Raw genomic sequence first — 26,288 nt, 5'->3', positions numbered from 1 at the left:
TATTATTTTTTAAGACAAACGTATAATCAAACATGTGTGTGTATTTTTTTGTTTAATCGAAATAACGACGAGACGTGCACCGAAGGCGTTTAAAACTTTCTGATCGCACGTAGATGTGTACAGAACGCTACAGCTGTAATTGTATGAGTTACAATGAAATTTCTAAGTCGTAGAATATGGCGCTAGATGATAATGTTGACTTATTTGGTTCGAAGGAAATCCTAACTGTTTTGAATATTGTTATATTTCTAAATACCCATTCCGTCTTAGAGTAGTATTAAATAATGTGATTGTATTTTATCTAAAATGTATATCAGTGCATTGTGCATTCGTAAGATGTAGATCTCAAATATTTTAAAATAGACCTCATCCCAAAGTGGAAAATGACATTTATGAATAAAATTATATATAATAATTTTAGATTAGATTTTAATATTTATCGCTGAAAATATTATCGTCGTGATAATCATGTACTGTGACGTATTTGTAAAAAAAATATTTATTTTTTCTTTACGAATACATTCCATTACTAAAGCGCAGCTTTTGATGTTGCTTGAACAAAAATAAAAAACGCTTTCGTAACAATAACTGTTTTACCAGTATTTGGAATTTATTTTTTATAATTTAATTACGTGTTTAATTCGTTACCAAAATGAATAGCATAAATAATTTTAAGTTTTAATATAAGTTTATTATCTCTTTGACAAACTACAAAAGATCAATACCTCGTTTGGAACGATCGTCTCAAATATTTGTATACATCTGACAGGTGCTCTATCAGCGTAGTCATAAGCAAATATATTTTTATTTTTTACGAGCCATTATTAATGTCTTTCTTTACATTACCTTATGTTAAATAATGTATTGAAGTGGTTTTCCATTTTAAATATCTATGTTATGTAATAATTATATCATATGAGTGTAATGACATATCCTAACGTTTGTGTCAATAAAACGTTATATATTATGTTGTTGTATTATTGTCTTTATATTACAGTACACCATATCCTTACGTGCAATGCGAAAGATTGCTTTTTTTTTTATAAGAAATTGGCCTGACTCCACCCACTCATCAAATATTCTACCGCCAAACAGCAGTTCTCGGTATTGTCGTGTTCCGATTTGAAGGGTGAGTGAGCCAGCGTAACTACAGGCACAAGGGACATAACATCTTAGCTCCCAAGTTTGGTGGCGCATTGGTGATGTAAGGAATGATTAATATCGCCGTTTTCTATGGGCGGTGGTGACCACTTACCATCAGGTGGCCCATTTGCTCGTCCGCCTACCGATATCATAAAAAAAATACGGAATTCTGTATTTAGGCTGCCGTTTATAAGTAAACGACTGTTGTTACATCGTTTTTGAATTTCCATCCCAAAGGGGGAATAAATAGGGGACAAAAAATTGTCTGGAAGTATATTTTTTAAGTATTATGTGAAATTGGTGTTTAGGCCTCTGCTTATGAGTAAAAGGCACAAATAAGTGTTTTTGAAAATTCGTAACTAAAGTAAATCGGGGATAAAAGTTTGAAACAGCCCTGGATATTGAAGACGAAGATTTCCACACTCCCTCGGGTGAATGTGAGGAGTGAAAAAACTATTATGAGAAATGTTTTATTTATATATTTATAATTGAATTTGTCACACTTGGGTATTGATTTTTTTTCTAACCGTCAGTTTATAAATATGATACGCCCGAGTGGCCGCCTTCACCATGCAAACATTCTTTTGTTATCAGAGGCGCGATTGCCACTTAAACTATAATAATTAAAGCGCCCATCGTATGTGACTCGCTCAAGTATTCTATGTAATTGGATTTTTTTTAATTTCTTTAAACCTATAGTCACTTTCCAACTGCTGGAAGGTAAAAACATTATATAAACTATTGTTTTTCTAATCATGTAATTTTCAAAATCTAATTTGCCCTCCCGACGCTCGAGCTCCACTACTGCCGGGGTACCTCTTCGGGAAACATTGCTTTTAATAAAACAAAATAGATCAGTCAATTCCTTTAATAAATTATGTCATGTAAAAATAAAATCACAATTAACGACTATTCAGAGTGAGAATGATCTTTATAACTATACTATGACTGAACGTTACGTGTAGCGATAAGTAATTACATGTCACCAAACATTCCAGGCACCATCACGTTGGTCAACGATCACTACAAAATGTTCTCCGTCGGAAGTGACATCATGGACAGCAGGTGTTTTATCCTTTCCCCGAATACTCAGGAAGAGTCTCTAGTTGCAGCAAACGGCCTCATTGTAAATACAAACATATAATGTTCTGATTGTGTTATTTAGTTTTGAAATATTGTATTAATTATAAAAAGATTGGGAACAATATATTTTATATCATAAAGTTGTATCCAAATTAAATATATGTTTAAATCTACTATCGACAATGTGCCGGGAGTCTAACTGATGACGTCACGCCCTAAGGCGCGCGATTCCCGTTCACGTCATGTCTGATACATTCGTAATTAATTTATTTCTAATCGTATATCATAAAAACACACACGTCAGACACACAGACCACAATCTATCGCAAATATATATTATCAGTGTCTGTGTTTGTATTAAATATACAAGTATTTCAATTTACAATAATAAAACATAAAACGTGCACCCTTAACATTGTCATGAAAACAGAATTCCGTCGCGAGAGAACATTTTGTAGCGATACAATAAATAATAATTAAGAACATTAACATTGTACGGGCGTACACAACGCGCTTGCGGCAAGTGTCTAATTAAGCAACATTTGCCTACGTCTTACTCCTAACGGTGACCACAGCTCCACATACCGGAAACGAATATCCGCGAACAGCCCTTACCTCCACATAACATATGACATACTTTTATAGAACCAACAAAACGTTTCAAGCTATTTCGTTTATGTGAATATACTCGGTGCAACGTGAGCCAATGGCCACCAATAAATAAATCCCGTCGGGTTCCCGCGACCGGGCCGCCGCCGCCCGCTAATCGCACCGCTACATACTAATACTAATAGAGCCCTGTATCAAACATAAATATTAAATTACATTTTGTTTATCGCAACGATATGTTTCCATCGAAAATGATCCAAGGCGCGCTGAGATGAGCGGGGTCGCTTCCAGGGAACGTTCTATACATTACATTTTAATTCTATCCCCATATTACAGTCCCGTCACATTATATACATATATATACGAGCCGCCCCCCACGGGCGTCGCCGGGGCCGGGCGTCATGCCCCAAAAGGCTATTTCATTTTTTATCAATCAATGATACTGTTGTTTATACATTATATGGGCATACTTCACCTGGATTAGAATAATCATAAAAATATTGTAGCGATTTATACTAGTTAAAAAAGTAGAAGTAAATGTACCACGAAAAAATCGAATATTATAAAATTAAACAAAATCGTGAGCAATGCAATTTATGTCGATGTACTCGTAGCTCGACCCCCCCCCCCCCCAGGGGGGCTCACGTGTCGTCGGCGCGGCGCCGCGCGAGGCGGAACAGCCCGTTGGCCAGCGCCACCACGCCCGAGAACAGGCGCAGCGGACACTCGCTGCGGACAAACGTGTCGGGTATTTAATACTGCACTATTTTGAAGTGATGTTAGTTCGGCCATGAGAGTAAAGTTTCAAGGTCAATGAGGCAGTATGGCATTGGCCTCACCCTTCATATATAATCGACACAAAAATCAGTCCGCAACAAAACTCACCTTCCCGTGACCGGAGTCGCTTCGTTCCCGCTCAAAATAAACACCGGGAAGAAGATTGAGAAAACACAACCACTGAAACAAAAAAAACATAAAACGTGTGAACCGCAGCGAATCGATTCCAGAAGTGTTACAAAACATAAGCGAATGTTAGCTGATACATTATACTAGTATCCCTATATTGTTAGCTCGCATGTTAACATAATCCCCTTTAAAGATACTTGTAATTAATATTTTTGACGTGAAACACCTACCGGCGCGCCTTGGGGGTGAAACAGACTCGTAAGCGTCGCCGGAGAACGTCGTGACGCTCTTTTATGCCGTATAGTTCCTCTCTACTGCGGGGGTTGGCCACAGGTCGTACCAATATACCAAATATCATAATTACTCCCGTATCTATAATATTTGTATCGATAATTCGTGCTTTCATATGAATAACATTGCACCTGATCGCGATGAGACTCGCATTGTTCGTATGACATTCAATCACAAGTATATATACTACAATTCTTAGTTGAGTTTTGCTGACCAACAAACCAACAACAACAAACCTGCGCAGCTAAGATGTTAAGTCTCTTGTGTCTCTAGTTACACTGGTTCACTCACACTTTAAGTCGGAACACAAGGATACGAAGTATTGTTACTTAGCAGTAGAATATCTAATGAGTGGCGGTACCTACCGGACTTGGACAAAGACCTACAACAAATTAACCAAAGTACCTAACTCAAGCTCCAGATATTTTGAAGAGGACTTTTGGCAAGCTCTGAGATATTGTACTGATTGTATTTTGGATCAGGTATTTTACGCAGCTTACGGTAGAGTGAACTGGCAGAAATTGTCACGTGACGAAGAAGCGTTATGGCCCCCTCCATGTTTCCCTATTTCTATTTCTCCCTACTGTATAGGGTTTGATATAATATTATTTCGACTTATTTTTTGTTATTGTTATTTTTTAATTTATTTCATTGCGTCTGTTATTTAGTACATAATATATATACTTATATAACATGTAGGTAGTATTTATTAATTCAATTATGTATATATAGAGTTAATTACTCTGAATATTACTAAGACCCGGTAATTATTACAATTACGATAAGATACGAGAGCAAAGTACATCACTTATCCAGTACCTACTGAAGTACGTTCGGTGTTACAATCGCCACTTAGAAATCGTAGTGGAATATTTACTAGCGTCAAGGTTGTCGCACGCGCCCCGCACTCCGACTACTCATTTAACTTGAATTAATTTTTTGAAGCAGTTGAACTAACGAATACGATTATACACAAACACACACATATGTTTGTTAAATTCGTATGTAACGCGTGGCAGAATATTTATGGACCATCGTGAAATTATTACATAATCAAATAAATGACACGCTATTCTTTATTTTAATTGATTATCTCGAGTGAACATGTTTGCCATATATATGCTACTGTAAAAGTTCGAACTAAGGTAAATCCTAAGATTTTCCAGTAAAACCTAAGATTTACCGACATGAGTTGGTAAATGTAAGTATTTATTATAAACGGACGACTTTTTCGGACTTTTACCATTCCAACCTAACCTAACATATAAATCCTAAGATTTACCAAGTGAATGATGGTAAAAGTTCGAATCCCAAAGTTTTATGGACATTTACCATTCATAATCGGTAAATCTTAGGTTTTACTGGAAAATCTTAAGATTTACCGTAGTTCGAGCTTTTACAGTGACATATATATATAAAAGTAAGAAATATTGACAATGATGTATTCTTTGTGACTAACTACAGACACAAAGAATATAACTCGGGCTAAGCGCCCTTCAAGCGAACAGAACAATAATAAGTATTGCTATTTGGCGGGAGGATATATAATGGGTGGGTGGTACCTGCCCATACAGGCCTATCACTAAGTATGCCACTCTTATAATTCAATCGGACCGCAAATCCTACGTGAATGAGTTCAGCTGCAGGACTTACGGTTTTACTTGCTTTTTGGAGCATCAAAAGGGATTTTTGAAAAGCATTCTAAGGGGATTCAGATATACGGATAAATTGTAGTCTCGGGCTGATTTCAAAGAAAGCAGCAACTGCATTACATTTTTGACTACGTTTTCTTAGCCGGTCACCAAATATTTTGATTGTGAAACACAATAACAGGACTCTCCTATTGCACCGGCCGATAGTGTCGGTATCGCTACGGAGGATAAATTCTCAGAAGGAATGCGAGACGTGTTCAATTCGTTCATAAAAGTTGAGTTGTAACAAGAAGCGTCTGCACTAAAATGACTTAATAAAATTTTAAAATAACGGATATAAAACGGTGCCTGAGACGGTGGGTCAAATGGGGTGAAATATTGCACAGGTTTTTTTATGTAAGGTAAATGAACACTAAAAAAATATATTTCAAAATTCATGTGATACGGGCGTTAAATGGCGGATGTATTGAAATTCGTCGCTCATGTAAATCGATGTTTAGGGTTCTTATTATGAGTAAAGCAGAGCGTTACAGCGTTCCCAGCAGGCTGGCTGTGGCTCAATTGGGGGGTAGAAATGCGGAAGCTTCACCTTTTTTCAATGTTTCAAATATGGAGACTAGTGTTTAAGTTGTATTTGTGAATAAAAGATAATCGATGTAGTGTTTTCGAAAATTTACGCCTTAAGGAGATGTGGAATGAATGTTTGTATCAAAATTCCTCATTTTTAATGTTAGAAAAATTTAAACTTATATTAAGGCTCATGTTTACTAGTAAAATTCAGTCATCATAGCGCTTGTGAATATTCATTAAAAGGTAAAATTGGGGATAAAAGTATGAAAGGATTTAATATTTATTATGAGAAAACCACCACCAGTTTTTCAATAATGTTTCCATAACCTAACTCTTAAAAAGCTTTTTCAAATAGTTTTGATTGTAGTGTTGTGTAATATTCTACCCTGCATTATTACTTCTCAGCAAGCATGAACAATGAATACGTCAATCATAATAAGGAGATGTATTGCACTATGTTTAGATTGAAAATTTATAATTACCAACTCACCTTATTATATAAGACTGGGGAATCTGTGTCAGCACAGCTAATGGTAGACCGAAGCCCAGAAAGTACGGCCAATTGGTTTCAATGAATGTAAGTCTCTTGTGTAGCTCCCAGCCCATGTTGAACCATTTGTATTCAAAGGAGTACAGAGAGTACAGCAAACACATGTGGACCAAGCACAACAGCTCCCCGATGTACGTTATGGGTAACATACTGACTAGCATACTCTGGAAAACAAAAGAAAATATATTAGTAACATTTATATATGTCTTAACTGTCATCATCTCAACATATATGGTGTGGTAAGTGGTCACCTAACCCGTGGATTGCTATGCTGGAAGTTTCAGCCAATGTATAGACAGGTGTCTGTCATTACACTGGCTTAGTTGGTTGGGCAGGCAGTGTTAATATGTAACTTGCTTAAACAAAGGCCATGGGTAGAGTCAAGTAGTTGATTGATGATGGTTACAAATATTACCTGAACTAAAAATAGAGCTTGCACCAGAAGACTGAATAGTGAATCAGCAATTATTTTACTGACACTTGACATGAATTGTGGACGACCTCTCCGATGTCTATATGCTGAGTCTGCTATATCCTAAAAATATTGTTATATATATAATAGAAATAAATAGAACATTGATAATTTATTTTTCTTTAAATATTAATATTGTATCTATATAGTGTTATAAGAGTTAAAATATGGCAGAAAGTTAATGATAAGTTAGTTGCTGTTTTCAAAGGAAACTAGTGTATTGAAGAATCACATAAAATTCTTTGCCTACTTACTTGAAACCACAAGCTATTGACCAGCTTGCTCAGGAGAAAGAGAGGTAGCACCCATATCATCCTGAACGTCATGGAGAGAAAGGGTTGCATCCAACCCCACACATTGTGCGCCACACCGGGATTGTGGCCAAACACTAGTATAACTAAGTACTTCACTGCAGGTAGGAGGCCATACTCAAATATGAGTATGCTTAACAGAAATATAAATCCATTGAGGATACATGATTGTAAAACCCTAGTAAGTACTTTTGATTCCCTGAAAAAGTAAATTAAATTAAATTTTATCTAGTCAACCTGATGGCTAAGTAGTGTGATTTCTCTATATTTTACTAATTCATTATAGCAAAAAAAACTGTAACAATTATTATAGCTTATACTAATAATGATTATATTATTAGGTATGTATATTTTATATAATTTCAATAAATGATTATAAATTTTAGAATAAATATAATAAAATATTTTTGTATATAAATAAAATTGTGTTGATTTAAATTTTAATTTCAGGATCCGTAATAATAAAACAAGTTAGTTCCAACATAAGCTACACAATGTTAGACTTCAAAGGTAACACCTGAATCAGAATAAATATAAGTAACTAACTGTTTCACTTTTGTTTGTTTCTGTTTACTGTTTTCAAAATCAGCTGGTGGCGATCGACTGAGAGCTCGTTCATTTATTTCTCTATCTAAATACAATAAGACAGTGACTCCTCGTAAACTATCTATAAAACCTTTGATAAGCGATACACAAAAATTCTGAAACAAAGAATACTTTTGTTATTACAAAACATAACACTTTGATTTCACAAAGGTTTGTAAAAATTTTAAAATATAGTTACAGTTACGCTTTCCATTTTGTAAAAGTTATTATTGCAAATCTTATTGCTTCATTATAAACAGTATTAAAAAAAAGTTTTGTTACATTATGGAGAAAATATTTGACGTAATATTGAAATATTTGTCACTTTTTGAACTTTAGTCTTATATTATGTACATGTACAATCGAGCTGGTGTTACCACATTCGATTTCACGAGGTATTAATATATTATAGTTATATTACTAGACACTGCAGTTGTGCATAAGTTTCAGTGTATGATTTCACTGCACACGTATAAAATAAATAAAATAATAAGTAATGTTTTATTTATTTTTTTGTCCTATATATTATATATCCTATAACTTCTTGCATTTTTTCAGGACTTTTGGTTATCTCACTGCGACTGAGTTGAAAGTTTTCCATAATTTAATTTTGTATATGATTCGAGAAATAACGATTTGGTTTTTATAAAACTTGATGCACATATGGAAACTGTCTCATTATTACTGTGACAAAACTAAAATTAGTACTAAATCTATCTCAAAAGTAACTGAAATTATATCGTTAGGAAAAACATATCTTGTCAGTATCGAAGAATATTAAAAAATTCCTTACGTCACATAAATAGTTTAATATATTTAAATATTTAGTTTTATAATAATTGCAAGTTGTTAGTCAAACTTTTGCTTCACAATTTAACTACTGTAAATATGTACTATGATTAAGTATATTGGAGTCCGTTTCTCCATCCGTTTCTTAAAGAATAAATTATTAAGATATTGTTAAAAAATCTGCGTCAATTTCACAATTGCTTAATGTGTGTACTGTATAAAATATAAATCTTGTAATTCCAATTGTCATTATAAGGCATAGATTAAATAATAAATATGACATTTGAAAGTCACAACACAATATTTATATTTAATCTATAACAAATGCACGCACTATTTGTTTTCATAGCAAATTTTCATTATAACATGTTGTGTTGCGAATGTTGTGAATTGTGATATTTTTAAATTAAAAATTACGTTGTGGTTTTCTGGTAGTATTAAGTGTTAGTTCTCTAGAAACTATAAGTGTTATGAGCTTGGATAACGATGGATAGCAAGTTTCTTCTGAATAACTTTGGGTAACTATTTATTACAAATCTGAACGTAAAAGTTCTCGACGTAGCCATATCTCATGACCTCTTTAAGAGTATTCATTGCTTTTTACCATTAAGTTCATGTTATTTGTTGGTTTTTTTTTAAAATAAATCTATATACATTTAGATTAAATCAAACCCCTTAAAAGCATGACAAAAATTATCATTATAACAATTATTGTCAAAGTATGTACTTATTAGAAAGTTTTTATTGATTTTAAGCCGTGGTCGTAATTGTATATAAAAAAAACACAAAAAAATTATCATGTTAACATTTACAGAGATATTTATTTCTCGAAATTCTTAATTACCTTCATTATTAACAGTGAACTTTAGATGCTATGAATGAATCTGATGAATCTTTAAGGTATAAAATTAAATTGTTGTGGTTGATTAAAATAGTCGCACAATATGTTACTGCCTGTTTATGGTATAAAACTTGTTTATAAGGTATACAAGATGAATGGCATTCTACTTGACCTTTGTCTTTATAAAACCTTTGACATACTAATTAGTAAAGTCAAGTAAATGTTCAAAACTACATTTGTACTACCAGTTAAATTAAATGTACATCATCTTTATTATATATTTGCAGGGGTAAACTGATACCACTTTTTATAGATTTAATTTGTCTTTATTATGTAGGTCAGTGGCTTATATATCAATTTTCTATAATATAATATAAACAGTTGCAAAATTTTCATTAAAAGGGTTAGTGATATTCGTAAAAGAGATTTGAGTTTTAGATATGCAAGTTTGAAGCAGCTGCTAAATTATATAGGAAATAAAATAAACTACAAATAAGTCCAAAGTTGATTTTTATATTTGTAAAAATGTCATAATAAAATGGTGTGAACGATAATTTTTATTTTAGTGATTAAAAATTAATCATCAGTCAATGATTCAACTGATTTGATTTCAACATCAAATGAAATCTTTTAATTTTAATAAGTACAAATTTCTTCTATATATTGGCTCATTGTTTATATCATTTGTTTTATAAATGAACGAAGCAGAAGAATATCTGATAATTGCATGGTTCAGATGGGATTACTCAAAGCTCTACCATTAAGTCAGTTGTGTCCTGATTAGATGTTTTATTGGTTATTCGTCTATGTCACACTAATTCATAATTTTGGAGAAACTCTTATCATTGAATAATTCAATCTGCACACTGAGCTCTTTAATATATATGTTTTTTAAACAAGAAAAAAATCTACATTGTGCTTTGGATTCCGAGGTTGTCACATATTTTTGCATTTACTCATTTTGGATCATGTGTTACCAAACACAACACTACATATTGTTTTAACATTAGTTAGAACCATACATATATTTGGCATAATGAAACTAACGTAACTAATTCTGAGACCAAAAAAATATGGTCACAAAATTACCTCAACTCAAAGTGAGTTTAATGAATAATTATTTGTACAAGCATATAAAATAGATGTAATTTGTGACAACAGAGAGTTGCAACTACTTGTAAAAGATTTTTATTAGATCCATATTACCATGACAATTTATTACATCTAATAAAAAAAATCGTTCTAATTAAATTATTCTATAATGTGACGCTTTAAAAATGTAGGTATTTACTTTGTAAAAAAATATTTTTCATCGATATAATTGTGGAACCCTGATAAAACATATCCGCTGCGCCGGCGCAAAGTTCAAAACTCCACCGCGACGTCACTCAGCTCGCCCAACCACTCAGTGTGTGCGCGAGCGTGCGGCGTGTCGCGCGTCTATTGCACCCGTATTTACTTCCTTTGTGACGTAGGACATGAGAGTTTGACATTTTAATTCACAGCTCCATTGTGTAAAATATAAAAATGAAAGTTGACAAAGAGGCATGCCTCACACTCGAGGAATCTAAACCGATGATATCCGGCAGGAAGGACAGCCTGAAGGTGACCATCACCCCAGCGCAGCCGAAGACCCTCACACATCTACCCAAGAGACCGCCAGTCGATTTGGCTTTCACAGACCTGACCTATAGGGTCCAGGAAGGGAGAAAAAGCAGTAAGTATTAATATTTATACCAGGATTTAGGGTCTAGTTCGATATCCAAATTGAATTTTGTTAACTAGTTGTAAGTTATTTTGATAACATGCGCTTTGTGATATTGTATATCTTTGTTTACGCAGATAGTTGTTTGTATATATTTAATCGTTGAAGTTGAAAAAACTGTAGTACAAAGGATACGAACTTTGATCATTCTTTGTTTTCACTTCACTTTGTTCGCTTGAGGATCTTCTGCCGACGGCTTTTCGTAATCGTATTGTTTGACGATCATTACGCCGAGATTGAGAGTTATTATACAGGGTTATTGGTAATTCGATAATTTTAACCCCCATATGCATGATGCAAAAGTGAACCATATTTGAGTTATCGCGTTTTTTAGATTTTTTCAAAATAAGTCAAAAATGCAACTTCAAAAATTTATTTAAAAAAAAAATCAATTAAAATCTACTTTTTTTCTTCTGATTTATAAAAACAAACACTGGATATTCTTCAATATTTAAACAATAATTATCGGTCCAAATTTAAAAATACGAGACGGAAAACGATATTATTTCAATATTTTTTTTATTTTTTTCCATCAAATATGTCTGAAAAACAAAAAAAAAACATTATGAAACTTGCTCTGCAGATTATTTTAAAAACATAATCGTTTACTTAGCTTTCCGAAATGTATAAAAACTAGGAATTTATTTCAAAGCAACCGAAATAAAATGATCAGAAAGGACGCTGGTGGAAATTCGTATTCGAACATGACCGAATTCGTACTAAAGGTCGCTCTTTAACTAACATGTCCTTACACGAAGAAATAATAATTCGTATTTCTTACCGGTTTTAAACTAGCTTCCTTATTAATGCTCGTCTTAAAATCCATTAACATTAATTGGTTGTTAGAAGATCATTATTAAAATGATGTTAATACTTAAGTAATTAGTAGCCGACAATCTGTAAATAACCCACTGCTGGGCTGGAGTTTTTTTCACCTGACGGTCCAATATTGGTTGTGGCGTAAGTTTGTAGCAGTATTTTCCGACCCATGAGATTTCCGACGACCCGCGACGTTTTCCTTTAGAGGAGCACGAGATGAATTATAAACAGAAATTACGACTGCCTTGACTCCCAACGAATAAAATTATGATTAAAGTAATATTGTAAAAAAAAAACAAGAAATAAATTTATTAATATCGGTCGTGTTTATATAACACAAATTGTTTGAAAAATCATAAAAAAATCTTTCATTATTATTCTTGATAGACAACCGACGTCACGTTACATTAAACGTATGGATAGTTGATTTCATTGTTCGTAAAAGTTTTCATTAGTGGTAAGAAAAATTATACAGAAGAACGTACATACGTTCTAATACTTACAACTTTGTTCTTAGCGTTTTTTAAGTTGTATTACTGAACGACAAACATAACAAGGACTGTGTCTCTGTTGGTAATAGATCACCTTCGCCAATAGACATTGCCAATGCGCAGCCAACCACGGCACTTGCAATCACTCAAGCCTCACTCACCCCTCAATCCAATTACAAGGAACTGATGACAGTAGTTCTGTTCTGTTCGAATGCACTCTGTATGTCACTTGTGACATGTTTCGATGCATGTCTCCGGCACCGGGAAGAGAACTTTTCACTTTCACTCAATATTTCAATATTTTTACCAAATAAATTCTTTGAACAAAATAACTGTATGAAGAGGCCTCCATGGCCCAAATTGGCCCTTCTTATCTCTTATAAATGTCATAATTATTATAGTAAAAGTCGCGTATTACTTTCTGGTATTTCACGTTATCGTGATAATACATTTTGTTACAATCGGGACGTCTGGTATTCCCATCAATGACTGCGCAAAACTTTATAGCGTACATTTGGCACGAGTTAGTCTGATTCACGGGGAATATGTATATTTGTAAATAGTTGAGGAAACCAACGAGGAAAATATTTTACGGTAAGTTATTTGTTCCCGATAATGTCACGAAGTGGCTCACTTTTTTTTTAATTTATTCGTGAGATTTTGGGACAGTGGACTTTGAGGAAAATACGGCTCTAAAAACGACTCTTACAAGTTTATATTGTCACTGACAATATCAGTGTTGCGGTTACTTCCTCATTCTATAACGGAAGAAAAAAAAAGTTTAATTTTAAATGACACAAGCACACACTAGCCCAGTTAAATCGTTGGTATAATTATTATATACTTTTCAATTCTTACTATAGGAAAGTCTAATATATTTTGGATAATATTCTACATGGATAAGTAAATAATCGGGTGTTTATAAGTCCGAACCGAGATGGCCCAATATATTTAAAACTGATTAAACTACTGATCATAATTGCAAAGTAAAAACAAAAATTTTGTTTAACATGTTATTTTTTTTAAATAATTCAAATCTTATGCTAATACACCTCGATTAATAAATCGAATTACGCGATAAAAGATTATATCGATGATAAAAAAGCGTGGAGGTAGCATAAGAATCGAAGACGATTTCCATACATTATAAATAATTATTCAATTGTAATTAATTTTTGTTATCTCTGTAAGGTAATCGTCGGAAAAAAGACTAACACCTAAGTTTCTTGCAGATTTATTTCAGTAGATTCAACATTCTGAACCGGTGGCGGTGGTATTCATTTAGTTTTTTGTATATATTTTAGTTCGGAGAAGGCTTGGATTGGATGAGATGAATTATAAACACAAATTAGGCACGTGAACATTTAGTAGGGCTTGCCCGGATTTGAATCGGCAATCTTCAATTAGGGTTCACTCGGTCTAACTTTACAGAATACCAAGTACCTATTGTATGATAATGTTTTTCCCGCTGTTCTCTATTAGAGCCGAGTAACATGCATATAATGACTCATTGAAAGTAATTGAATGATTCTAAAATAATAATAAACAATATTTTTTTGCTCTTACTGGCGCTTCGGCACGTAGTTATAAACTGTATATTGTTGGACAATAATATATGTTATAAGTAGAATAAAGTATGTTTATGTATATATTTTCAGAAGATTGTTTTTTCACGGGCAAATCGGCCACCGTTTCTTCACCTTCGGGTAACCACCGCCCATTGACATCGTCGCCGTACGAAATATTGCTCACTCCTTATATCGTCAATGCGCCACCAACCTTGGTAGCAATTATGTTATGTCCCTTGTGCCCATAGCTACACTGTCTCACTCACCCTTCGAAGCACAAGACTAAGTATTGCTATTATGTGGTGGTATGTCGACGAGTACGGCTCCTACCCAGGCTACCCAATTTGCTCAAAGCCCTACCATCAAGTAAGTTGTTTGCAATGAATTACTAATATACGTAGTAAGTGCACATTAAAGCATAATTTTGTGTTAAGAGGGGTGATAGTAACCCCTTGGGTTAGGATTGAACTATATTACTTCTTATCGCTAGGTGGTCCTCATGCCGCTGATCTATTAAGGAGTTATTTAATAAAATATCATGATTCGCAACTATGAACTATTTCCATTGCAATAGTTGGCAATCCAAGTTTGTAAATGTTTGCAGATAAATTCTCTACACTTGTTTCTATTTTGTCCACAATTAATTAAAATAAGTCGTAACTGAGGAAAACTTTAAACAAAACATACACGTCTTTCTCAGTTGCTAACCGCATTAAATGCTAACGTGATTCTTGATATTTATCTAGGTACAATTGTTGTTATAAAAGGGAAAAATTGAAACATCACCGACTCGTACAGACATCACAAAATATGCTTATCTAACTTTTATAGATACTCTTATGATGTACGATAAACGTTTCGATAATGTCGTATTATACTTTATAAATTGAGTTAAAATTGACAGGGCAATGCTTAAACGCAGTGTAATTTCTTGGTTACTCAAACATGACATTGACAGAACTGGCTCGGTTACTGCCACTGAATTAAAGATTGTTTAAATCTGCAATAATTCCTTAGGCTCGCTTTGCATATGTATAAAATCATGCGGCACGTTATCCTTGGTTAAAATTTCAAGGTTTTTTAAGTAATTACATTAAGAGGAAGTGTTGCAATGATAAGCGATTTTCATCTTTATGAATATAAAAATAAAGTTTGTTATAAAATTGATTTTCATAAATACATCAATTTCTGTTATCATTCGTTTATAGGACCTTTGGTATTTTATTATTTAATAATATTTATTTTAATTTCTTTGAATTGTAATTAGTATTTATAATAAGATAGTGCAATGTACTGCATAATAATCCCTAGCGCGTCAAGTGGGTCCCGTGTTTGATAAGGCGTTTCTCACAAAACATGTGACTATCATACTAGTTACAACAGAGCCAACCCTTAAACTTACATAGGCTTTTAAGGCTTTCGTAATGTGAAGAGTTAATAAGATAGTTACCGTAAATACGGAAAACGAAAAAAGTGTACTTACCTATAACGACAGATATATAAGCTGTTGACCCTTGATGGCAATATACTTACCGGTTTTCCTCATCAGAATTTATTAACAATGCCATCGGTCCACGTAATCTCAATTTGAAAAGGTAAACTTGTATTCAATGGATTTTTAAACTTGTATAATTTGAATGGTACACGAGTTGAAATTGCTCATTAAATTATTATTTACACTATCGATGGTAGTGATAAGTTTTTTTTAATGATCAAACGATTTAGCACGGTTTTTAGATATTATTGACATAGACACAAATTCGTCGTGTGGTTCGTAGTGTAGTAATAAAGTCAGCCGATCAGAGCCCGTGGGTGTCGTAAGAGGTTTTAACCGCATCCATCCAGTTTCTTGATCTAAATACCGTCCTGCAGAAGTATACTAAGAGTTCGTAAAAGTCTACCAAACCTTGAGTTTCACGCGCTGCTCGTATTGGCCCTTGCACACTGCGTTGACCCCAAACACATGGGATATGAACAAGCGAATAATGACGTAGTGTATACATTAAAATGTAATATCGTATACACGTGTATACATACAAGTACGATTTCATTTCTATTACTAATTGTGCGTTAACAATTAATTTCGTAATTCGTGATTAATAAAACCATAATGTCTTACGTAGATAATGCCAAACGTGGAAAATTTTAAGTAACGATAATATAAAAGCAAATTCAAATACAATACTCAGATTATTTTAGTGTCATTTCTGTTATGTTCATCTAAGGTCTGAAGAATGGCAATGGCAAATAGCGTTTGGATATCAATTCACGTTGGTGACAGTTCATGTAGCCAAGAAAAAATGTTACAATAACGCTTTCTGAAATTACAAACGCACAAATTGGCAATAATTTTATTTTTGAATACGCGCATGAATTATATTTCGATATCTACGAAATATCACAAGTGTTCGTTGCAAAAGGATACTGGTAAATAAACTACGCACTCTTTATTATTAAATAATTTTCGTCAAACTGTTTTTACTTCACTTGCAATATAACTCTTCTTATTCAGATCATGTTTATTATACAGTTGCTTCGGTTCTTTGCGTAATTCTATCTGTCCTCGAGGCTCGAGCAATATGTTATTAAACGTGTTCATACGTAAGATGTATTTAAAACGTTTTAATTAAACGTTGCTCGTGCGTTCAGTGATCAGAATACCTCTAGGTTCGTCACCATTATATGCATTATATGGCAGTTGACTGAAGGCTCATTGTCATGCGCATTATTACATACAATTTGTAGTTAAGAGTTAGTAGGTATTTTTAATGGGATTCTAAAATCTTGTCTCTGTTTGTCATAAGAAAGTATTATACTGGTCGTAGGAGTTTGTGCAAGCTTGTCATGGTCGACTTTCGTCTCATACAGGTTTAAACAGTGGACGATATCTAAGGTTCCATAGGGAGTGTTAGGTAATATTTTAATGTCAAAGGGCATTGGCTAAGTATCTAAGCATCAGTTGACGTATTTGCTTCACGCTTCACAATTTTCGTTCAGTATTTCGTGGACCATTCTCAACTTTGCGTATTTGCAAAAGTATAAAAATCTTAATAAAACATTTCGTATGACGACTACTCTATTAGTTTAGTATAACTATCCATACTGATTTAACAAACTTGAATTGTTATACATATATTAATGATAACCTGTATGATTTTTTCATTTGTCTTTTCAACTATGACAAGTTGAATTGCCGCGTTACGGGTCATTATGGAGATAAAAAATGTACAACTTTATTATGTTTTTTTTCAACCGCAAGACCAATCACCTCTGTCGGTTCGAAGTGCCCTTAAAATAAAGGTCTTCAACGTGACGTCTGTTCCCTGTTTTTCCAATCAAATTAATCATATAACATGTAAAAAGGCTATCCAAATAATTAATGTATTTATAGTTCGGTCAAGATTATCCGTTCTGGACATGTCAGAAATGGAGAATTTCTAAAGGTAGATTAGGAGGGGTTATCAGTAGATCGAGAAGTTATATATATATATATAGAGGTTTATATAACTATCACAGATTTGTCTTATTGTGTGCGCTTCAATTTTATTTTTATTATATTTTTTTTTTATGAAAGTACATTAAAAACAGTGACGAAGTTAGTATGTTAAGGTTTATGAATTATAAAATCCAACAATTATACGAGTTAGGAACATGTTTCACTAATAAATTATTTAAGAGTTGCTAGTCGTGAATAATACCTACATCAGTTGTACAGCACGTGATTACTGCAAGAAATAAATATCAAATTTACTGGTTTTTTTTAGGTATTTATAATGTAACGTTAATATTACAACTGTATTTAACCAATTTATTTCGGCCAAAGACAGGCAAGGGCTTCGGTACTATATAGATGTGATAATTTAAGGTGTTGCCCTTGTAATATTTACATCGACGTCTTTAATGTTATTAAGTTTTTACTAAGTTTACATACTCTTCTATTGATGAGAATTTCACGTTTTTGTTATATAAGTTGTAATTCATATAGTAAACCCTTCTTCGTTACATGCTGCATCAGCTGGTAAAGTGTTATGGTTCAGTAGTTATTTCCATTTAGGAATTATAAACACGTCCTCATTTATTCGTATACGTAGATTGTAAAAGTAGCTTCGTTTCGCAGTCTCAACCAGATTACAGTTTTTTCGGTTCTGACAGTTTTCAAACTGGTCATGACAAGCTTGAATATTATGTTGTCGTAGTTTGAAATTTCCTTATTGATCTGGTTGGTTCAGTCATCTCACTGAAGTCGAGGATTTAGTGAATGGATAGAGAATTAAAGTAATATCACAATAAAAAAGAACTTATCCGATGTTATTAAAGTCTATGCAATTTAAACCGCGTTAATGTCACTAAGAATAAATAACACACAGAAGATCGTCGTAGAGGAAATACTGTGTTATCTTTATTGATAAGCCGAGCTGGCCCCGTCGATGTAACCCGTAGATGTCAACCGAAGGTCGCAAGTTCAAATCCGGTCACAAAATATTTCTTCTGGGGTAAAAATTTGTATTTGTAATTAATCTTTAAAGAAATTTGTCACAAATAAACCTGTTACAAGAAATTCAACCTGTATATTATTTTTGCATGACTATATTATTAAATTGAATTCGGGGTTTTTACAGAGATTGACAACGTCGTGCCGTATAATACTAAATGCCTGATCGCGGTTAAACCCGAGTATAATTAATAAAATATGTAATTATATAATCACCATCTCAGAGCCGTGTTGATTTATTAGTAAGATCACGTTAATCTTAACTGTTCGTTGTGGGTTCGAACATGGGCAAGTATGACTGAATGTATATGAAAAAACATCGTTTGGAAACCGCGTGCCGGATGGAAGTCTGCCACACGTGACACCAAACATACTGAATTATTGCAGTAATACTTCCCAACACGCTAAAATCGCTTAGACAACCCACTCTGATGAAGGAATAGAATTAATTAAGTACCAAATGCTTATGTTGTGTATATCTCGATATAGTGTCGCAATACAAAAGCACTAAAACAGACGAACCAACTTTATTATTATGGGGTGCGTGACAGCTTGTCGTGACTTGACACTCGCCAAACGACGTAATACTTTACTAGTGTGCCTGTACTTAGTGGCCAACTGTTAGCCACTATTTCTTTCGAAGTGTTTTCAATTTTTTTAATCTATCTAGACTATAAATATTCAAAGACTAAGTGTATAAAACAACATCGAGATATAAGTTAAAACATGTGACTTGGATTAACTGTGTGTTCGACTTCGAACAATACATATGTAAATGTTCATTAACATTGTAATATGTATGTATATTTCCAAACGGAGGCCTTTGATCCGAAACTCGAAACCTGTAATAAACGAGCTCGAATATTGAAATATTATTTTAAAGATTGATCAATAAAGTCGATCCTACGGAGTACTTAATGCTTGATAGGATAAAATGAATGTTTGTACATATACAGGGTTATTGGTAATTCGACGTATTCCCGTTAGGAGGTGATAGGGGTGACTATTTGCGATAATTTTAACCAACATATAAAACATAACATAACATAATCAGCCTGTAAATTTCCCACTGCTGGGCTAAGGCCTCCTCTCCCGTTGAGGAGAAGGTATGGAGCATATTCCACCACGCTGCTCCAATGCGGGTTGGTAAACCAACATATGCATTATGCAAAAGTGAACCATTTTTGAGTTATCACGTTTTTTAGATTTATTCAAAATAAGTCAAAATTGCAACTTCTAAAATTTATTTAAAAAAAAGTTTTGATTAAAATCTACTTTTTTCTTCTGATTTATAAAAACGATTAAACACTGGATATTTTTCAATATTTTAACAATAATTATCGGTCCAAATTTAAAAATGCGAGACGGAAAACGATATTATTTCAATATATTTTTTTATTTTTTTCAATCAAATATACCTGAAAAACAAAATTTAGATAAAAGTATTTAGATTCCTTGGTAAAAAATATGGTCCGATTAAATTGTCGTCAATTATTACCATCCAGACATTGACCGAAAAACGGCGTTGTGACCCTTTTGGCCTCTTTTTATTATATATTTAAATAGATCTTAACTTTTTTCTTTTACTAATAATATTACTTATTAAATTTAGAATAATTTGTTCCAAAAATAGATTTATAATTATATACAAAGTTTAAATAAAAATATTAATTAAATTATTAATAATATTATTTTAATACCTCGGATCATTAATGCACGGTTTATTTAGTAATTAAAATGTAATTTCAATACAAAAATACAAATCAGTTCTTTTTTTAATGGTTCTTGGATGTGTACACAAGGCTATTTTTATTTGAAGGGATTATTTTGACAATAATTATTTTACAATCACGGGCAAATAAGTACCTACGAAATATTATCTGTGAATATATTTATTGATAACATTATTGATACAAAATACTTAGCAACACGCAGTCCGCAAGAACGAAAAAAACATAATTATGTATTTAATCAACGCGTATAGAGTTGATATAATTCGATATGTCAATATCAAAATAATAGAATCGATGAATGTTTCTCTCGTGACGTTTCAGATATCTTTTATCAATCTCAACGAATATCACGTCCGTGTTTATGTATTTTATAGAATTCGATATTCGAATAAGAATAATATCATTACATCTACTTGAAATTAAAATATATTGAATTACCTGAGTGTCATACAACGTACAACCGAAACCGGATGGTGTGACGGGATGAAATTTTGCACAGGAATTCTTAAAATTAATATCCTAATGGGATGAAAGTTTTATTCGTTATTGCAGATGTTAGAATGAAACGCGGCCTTTCGTCTCGTGTTAATAAGTTAAAGAAAGCTATTAAAGTATGTTTGAAAATTCATCACCTAAGAGAGTGAAGTTTAGGACGACAGTCGTTTTTGAAAGTTAAAAACATGGAAATCGGTACGTTACGTTTATGAGTAAAAAACCACTCTTATGCCGTTTTTCTTTACCCAGAAGGGTAAACTTAAGGATGAAAGTTTGTCAGTTGACCTTTTATTGCTGCTAGAAATATTTAGAAACAGTGTTTAGTGTTGTAAATGAATGTAAGACTGTTTTTAGCGTTTTTTTACTATTATTTAAGAAAACTCGGTGGGCTTTTTAATAATAATTCTGAGGGGATTTCCCAACGACTAGAAGGCTCGTGTTTTTATTTGTATATTTTAAAGTTGAAAATAATATTATAATGACTGATAAATGTTACAATAAACATTAATTGTTTATTTTTTTATTTTACAGCAAGCAATATTCAGGTTTGAATAAAACTAGTCGTGCGTCGTAAAGTAACGTATGATGTAGTGTAATGTATGTGATAAGATTTAAATTTCTCCTTCGACATCACGATTGTCACGTCGCCTCGAATTTAAGGTTCCCTTTAATAAGCCGAGATAGCCCAGTGCTCAGAACACGTGAATCTTAACCAGTAATTGCGTTTTCAAGTCCGGGACAGCACCAATAGTTGTCATATATTTTTTGCAAAGGTATCGACTTGACAAAAAGCGTTGAACCTCGTTTCGTCTGCTCTGCTCAAATTAATTTCATCCGACACGTGCCAGTTATCTCACGACGTTTCCTCTTCCCCGCCGATCCCGAGTTTATAAACAAAAAATAATCATACGATAACTCGGTGCTGTTTGTCGTGCGATTTTAATGGAAGTCGTTACAAATATCGAGATATTAAATTTTGATGAGTATCATGTGTAATAGAAATGATTTTGTTATCTTTATCTATTTTAAAATGACCTTTACATGATTGCGTTTGCTTGTGTTGATAAATAAAAAACTCTATTTACTGATAAGTTTTCATTTGATTTTAAATTTCCTAACATTATTTTGTGGAGACTACCATATAAGGTTTTAAGCAAGACTATTAACATTAAGCAACTAAATGTTACATTCTGTATTAGATAAAAAATATATAATGTATAGTATCTGTAGATAGCGGTTCGCAGTTGAGTAGCGGGAGGTGGTAGGTATGATTTGTATTTGTCTTCTTAGTGTTTGTGTCATGTTCCATGTTCCATCTTATGTGACTTACACTGGCTCACTCACCATTCGAACCGGAACATAACAATACAACAAAACCCTACCACAAAGTAAATTCGATTTGAATAATTGTCTTTGTGTTGTATGTATTATCCGATAATTGAGGAAGGTAATAGTCATAAACAACAACTATTCTGTTAAACTGTAGAGAAGTACTCGTCTCGTGTAGTCCCGCGTGTGACGGGAACCCGCAGGGCGCAGCTTTATACTAAAATTTTTATTCTGGTTTTTGCTATATAAAATATTTGAGACCGAATTTTATAAACCTTGAGATTGTGCTCGGTAAATGAAATGCGAGTATAACTAATAAAGTATATGCTCCGTTTTCAATGAAATATGATGTACCGCACAATTAAAAAAAATATTAGTAGTTTAGATATGTATGTGGTATTTATTGATAATTACGAACAATTTTAAGAGTTTCGTTTCGTTTTTCTAAGATAAAGAGAAGAGTATTTCACCATTTTATAATAAAACCTATATATTTTACTAATATTATTATTATTATTTACAGATGTTAAGACAATACTTAAGTCGGTTTCGGGGAGGCTGCGCTCCGGCGAGCTGACGGCCATAATGGGCCCGTCAGGCGCCGGAAAGTCGACTCTCCTGAACATTCTCACAGGATACAAGTAAGCGACCTTGAATAATTACCCTTTATCTGTTTGGATCTGATTTTCTTATTGTTCTATTTAAGAGACTATCGCGTATATCTGTGTACATTCTATTCCAATCGAAGAAGGAATAAAGATAAACAAACCCAGATTTACGTACGCCATGCGATTTGATGATGAAATGCATGTGAAATGCAGATGAAAATGCAACGCTATTCCACCTGATTACTTATGTACTTTAATTTTACTTCTAAAGTACCGATAGCAGTTTCGTCGACGTTCAAAACGCCATTTTTTTACAAATCCATCTATGTCAAACGTTAATGTCTTGTGGTTGGAATAGACTATAGTACATATATTTGTTTGTATTTGTGACGGCTTGAAAATACCTTGTCGATGCCACCCGGAGATATATACAATGTATAGTAATGATGATTGTCAGGCGATCATTACCAAGTCCTACTTTCTGCGAGAATTGTAGATTTCCGAAATCGTTTCCGAATGTCGCGCGAAAAACATATATTGCACGCAATTTTAAGTGCATTGTATATTTATGTTAATTGAAATACGAAACTTGTTTATGACACAGTAATTTATTGTAACTTTTGTTTTTAGTTGTTGTTAGCTTCCAAATTGTGTGTAAACATGTATATTCTTTATATACGGCCTACATACTATTATTTCACATAAATTAAAAAAAAAGCGCATTCAAAGCAATAAAGTGATACAGGCACTATGCACTGTAGCCTTTCTGCTTCAGAAAGTGTAGTAAGTAGGCGTGGGTGTAAAACCTAAACTAAACATATGTTAGTTAGTACCAACAGTATACTATATAGTATATATATATGTGAAATTAATATCCTTTATAGTAGTTTTAGTCCGCAGACGAGATGGGCTTGACAATTCACAAACCTATGACCTCGTGAGGAGGGGAGGGCTGTGCCTATCCGAGGGATATTTACTATGACTTTACATTTATACATATTCGTATAGTTTAGTGTATGTACACTGGCTATGAGGTAGAGAGCACATCGTTGTGCTTGATGGAACATTGCGGTAACTGTACTTGCTGTTTTCGCCTCGGCGTTTTGTTCATATGCTTCTGTCACACTTTCTCTTCATATCGCAAACTAGCCTAAAGTATCACAGCATCTCGAGTGACGTCTTACTTTTACTGACGCTTTGGATCAGAAAATAGAAAAACAATTTGAGCAACGAAGTCTCAATAAGATTAACTGTATTTGGTTCGCCGAGCGATCTGTTGCAAATCTTAGCTTAACTGTCGTATTCGTTGAAGGTTGGAATGGAAAAAATACCGATGCGTAGACACTGCCTTACAATTTAAAAATCAACGCCCAAATATATTGACCCTGTCTATAAAAAAACGTATTCTTATGACCAATGTGCCGATACTCAACGTGTGGACCAAATGCATCACGTCCCTTATGTTATATTATCTGCTCACTTACACTATAAACCGGTGGTTCGGAAAAAAATACTGATTTGACTCAAGAATTTGTCAATTTGTGATTGTTTATTCAGATTAATTATAATGATTCACTTATCGTTAAGCACTGGCGTACAGACATGCAAACCAGTTTGGTAGTAAAAAATCAGGTATATAATAAATAGTCACCGGTCGCTCAAATTACACGCTACCTTAGCCAGTATCGTGTTACGCAAACCGTCTCAGCTGAGCCTAGTCTGCGCAATCTTAGTAAACATCACTTACCACAATTTAGCGACGGAACCGCACGGAACCATACACATTTCGCAAGATTAAAACTACTTTCCATTGTGATTAAAGCCTAGCCGCTAGATACCACATAGATAACATAATATCTTATACCTCAGAGAGGGTTGCATATGTTTTATATTTTTAAATATTCCTTTATATGACTTGTATAGAACGTAATGTTTACATACTAGTCAGTATGACGAATACATTTTCAAACTAGCCAACGCACGGCAACGATGCAATACCTCTTTTAATGTTCCGAGTAAATAATTTGTTGTAAATAAATATCGGACACGATTTGTGCGCCGCGTACGTATTTCAATCAATGAAGGTGTGAAGATTAACAAACTATAGGTTTACAAATTGCAGTGGGTTGCTTGTATTATGGCACTACGGACAGGTTTTGATTAATGTATCTTTAGTAATATAACACTATATCATTTCACTTATATCCACTTTAATTTTACTTCCTAAGTTCCGATAAGAACTTCTTCGAAAAGCCAAAAATCTAAAATTTATATAATATTTAAGATCTCGACCAATGGTCGCGTCGATTCGATGTCAAAGTTGTCTATTTTGCTTTACACCTCTCGTGATGGGAGTCGTCTACACATATCGACTATACTGTAGCAGAAACCGTTGTACACAGTTTCAATTCAATCAGATGGAAGGCAACGCATCCAACTATATATATACACATACATACTACATATGTAGGTTCTGTTCACTTACAACGTATACTAACGGTTGCGAAATCGTTAGACGTATTACAGACACAAAATATAATACCTTTGTTTTTGATGGATACTTATGGATTGATATAACAAGAAATAGAACTGGAATATTTCCGTGGCTAGATTTAATGAATTAAATCATATGATTGTTAACGGCGACGGAAAGCAGTTTTTTTTTAATACGGTAAAGAGGCAAGGTGAATGAGAACAAGACGAAGGCCGAAATTATTATTTTAAGAAACGACTCGCTTAACATAATATGCGTCTTTAATTGAAATATTAACTTTTAATTTAGCGGGACTCGATTACGGCAAGAGTCATGTGGATACATAAGTTACGGGACATCATCAAAGTTATTTGCAACCGGATCCTTGTTATCAATTAGTCACAATTAGGTCACGCGGTCAATTGGAAGTTATACGCAATGTAATAGACGCCTCGATGCTATCAAGGTATTTATTTTGTTATCACACTAGCGGCTCTCCGTGAATCCGTCTGTATTCATTTTATTTTAACCTTTGACAGCGGTTTTTCTAAATTCCGTTATCAGTATAATCAAAATAGCTACGTTCGTATCCAGATTTCTTCCTACTCGTATGGCAAAGTTTCGTGACGTTCGGTTGTGGTCTAGTCGATAGATTTCAGATGTTTACAAATTTTGGTTCTATTGTTGTCCTTTGGATTGAAATCCTTCCTTTG

At 33.4% G+C, this 26,288-nt stretch overlaps 2 protein-coding genes across 4 annotated transcripts in view; one reads left to right on the top strand and one right to left on the bottom strand.

The window, feature by feature from the left end:
• Window positions 1-1,995: 1,995 nt before the first annotated feature.
• LOC113404265 (etoposide-induced protein 2.4 homolog) lies at window positions 1,996-8,518 on the bottom strand. The gene is made up of 7 exons (XM_026645127.2): window positions 8,372-8,518; window positions 8,134-8,288; window positions 7,531-7,786; window positions 7,220-7,339; window positions 6,745-6,968; window positions 3,721-3,792; window positions 1,996-3,564 (listed from the first exon to the last, which is right to left on the bottom strand). The coding sequence occupies exons 1-7, from the start codon at window positions 8,384-8,386 to the stop codon at window positions 3,477-3,479; spliced, it is 930 nt and encodes a 309-aa protein (XP_026500912.1). The 5' UTR covers window positions 8,387-8,518; the 3' UTR covers window positions 1,996-3,476.
• Window positions 8,519-9,272: 754 nt separating this feature from the next.
• The window catches only part of LOC113404263 (uncharacterized protein), a 31,755-nt gene continuing 14,739 nt past the window's right edge, over window positions 9,273-26,288 (top strand). For 2 of the 3 annotated variants that reach the window (XM_064216050.1, XM_064216049.1), the window contains exons 1-2: window positions 11,198-11,519; window positions 23,018-23,135. In XM_064216050.1, coding sequence (XP_064072120.1) covers window positions 11,330-11,519; window positions 23,018-23,135 — 308 coding nt within the window. In that variant the 5' untranslated portion in view covers window positions 11,198-11,329. Of the gene's footprint in view, window positions 9,480-11,197; window positions 11,520-23,017; window positions 23,136-26,288 lie in introns of those variants that run through there. The other variant, XM_064216051.1, reaches the window with a different exon arrangement.

Source organism: Vanessa tameamea, chromosome 10, assembly GCF_037043105.1.
Source record: "Vanessa tameamea isolate UH-Manoa-2023 chromosome 10, ilVanTame1 primary haplotype, whole genome shotgun sequence".
NCBI classification, from domain to species: Eukaryota; Metazoa; Arthropoda; class Insecta; order Lepidoptera; family Nymphalidae; genus Vanessa; species Vanessa tameamea.
This window is presented reverse-complemented; position numbering and strand designations above follow the sequence as displayed.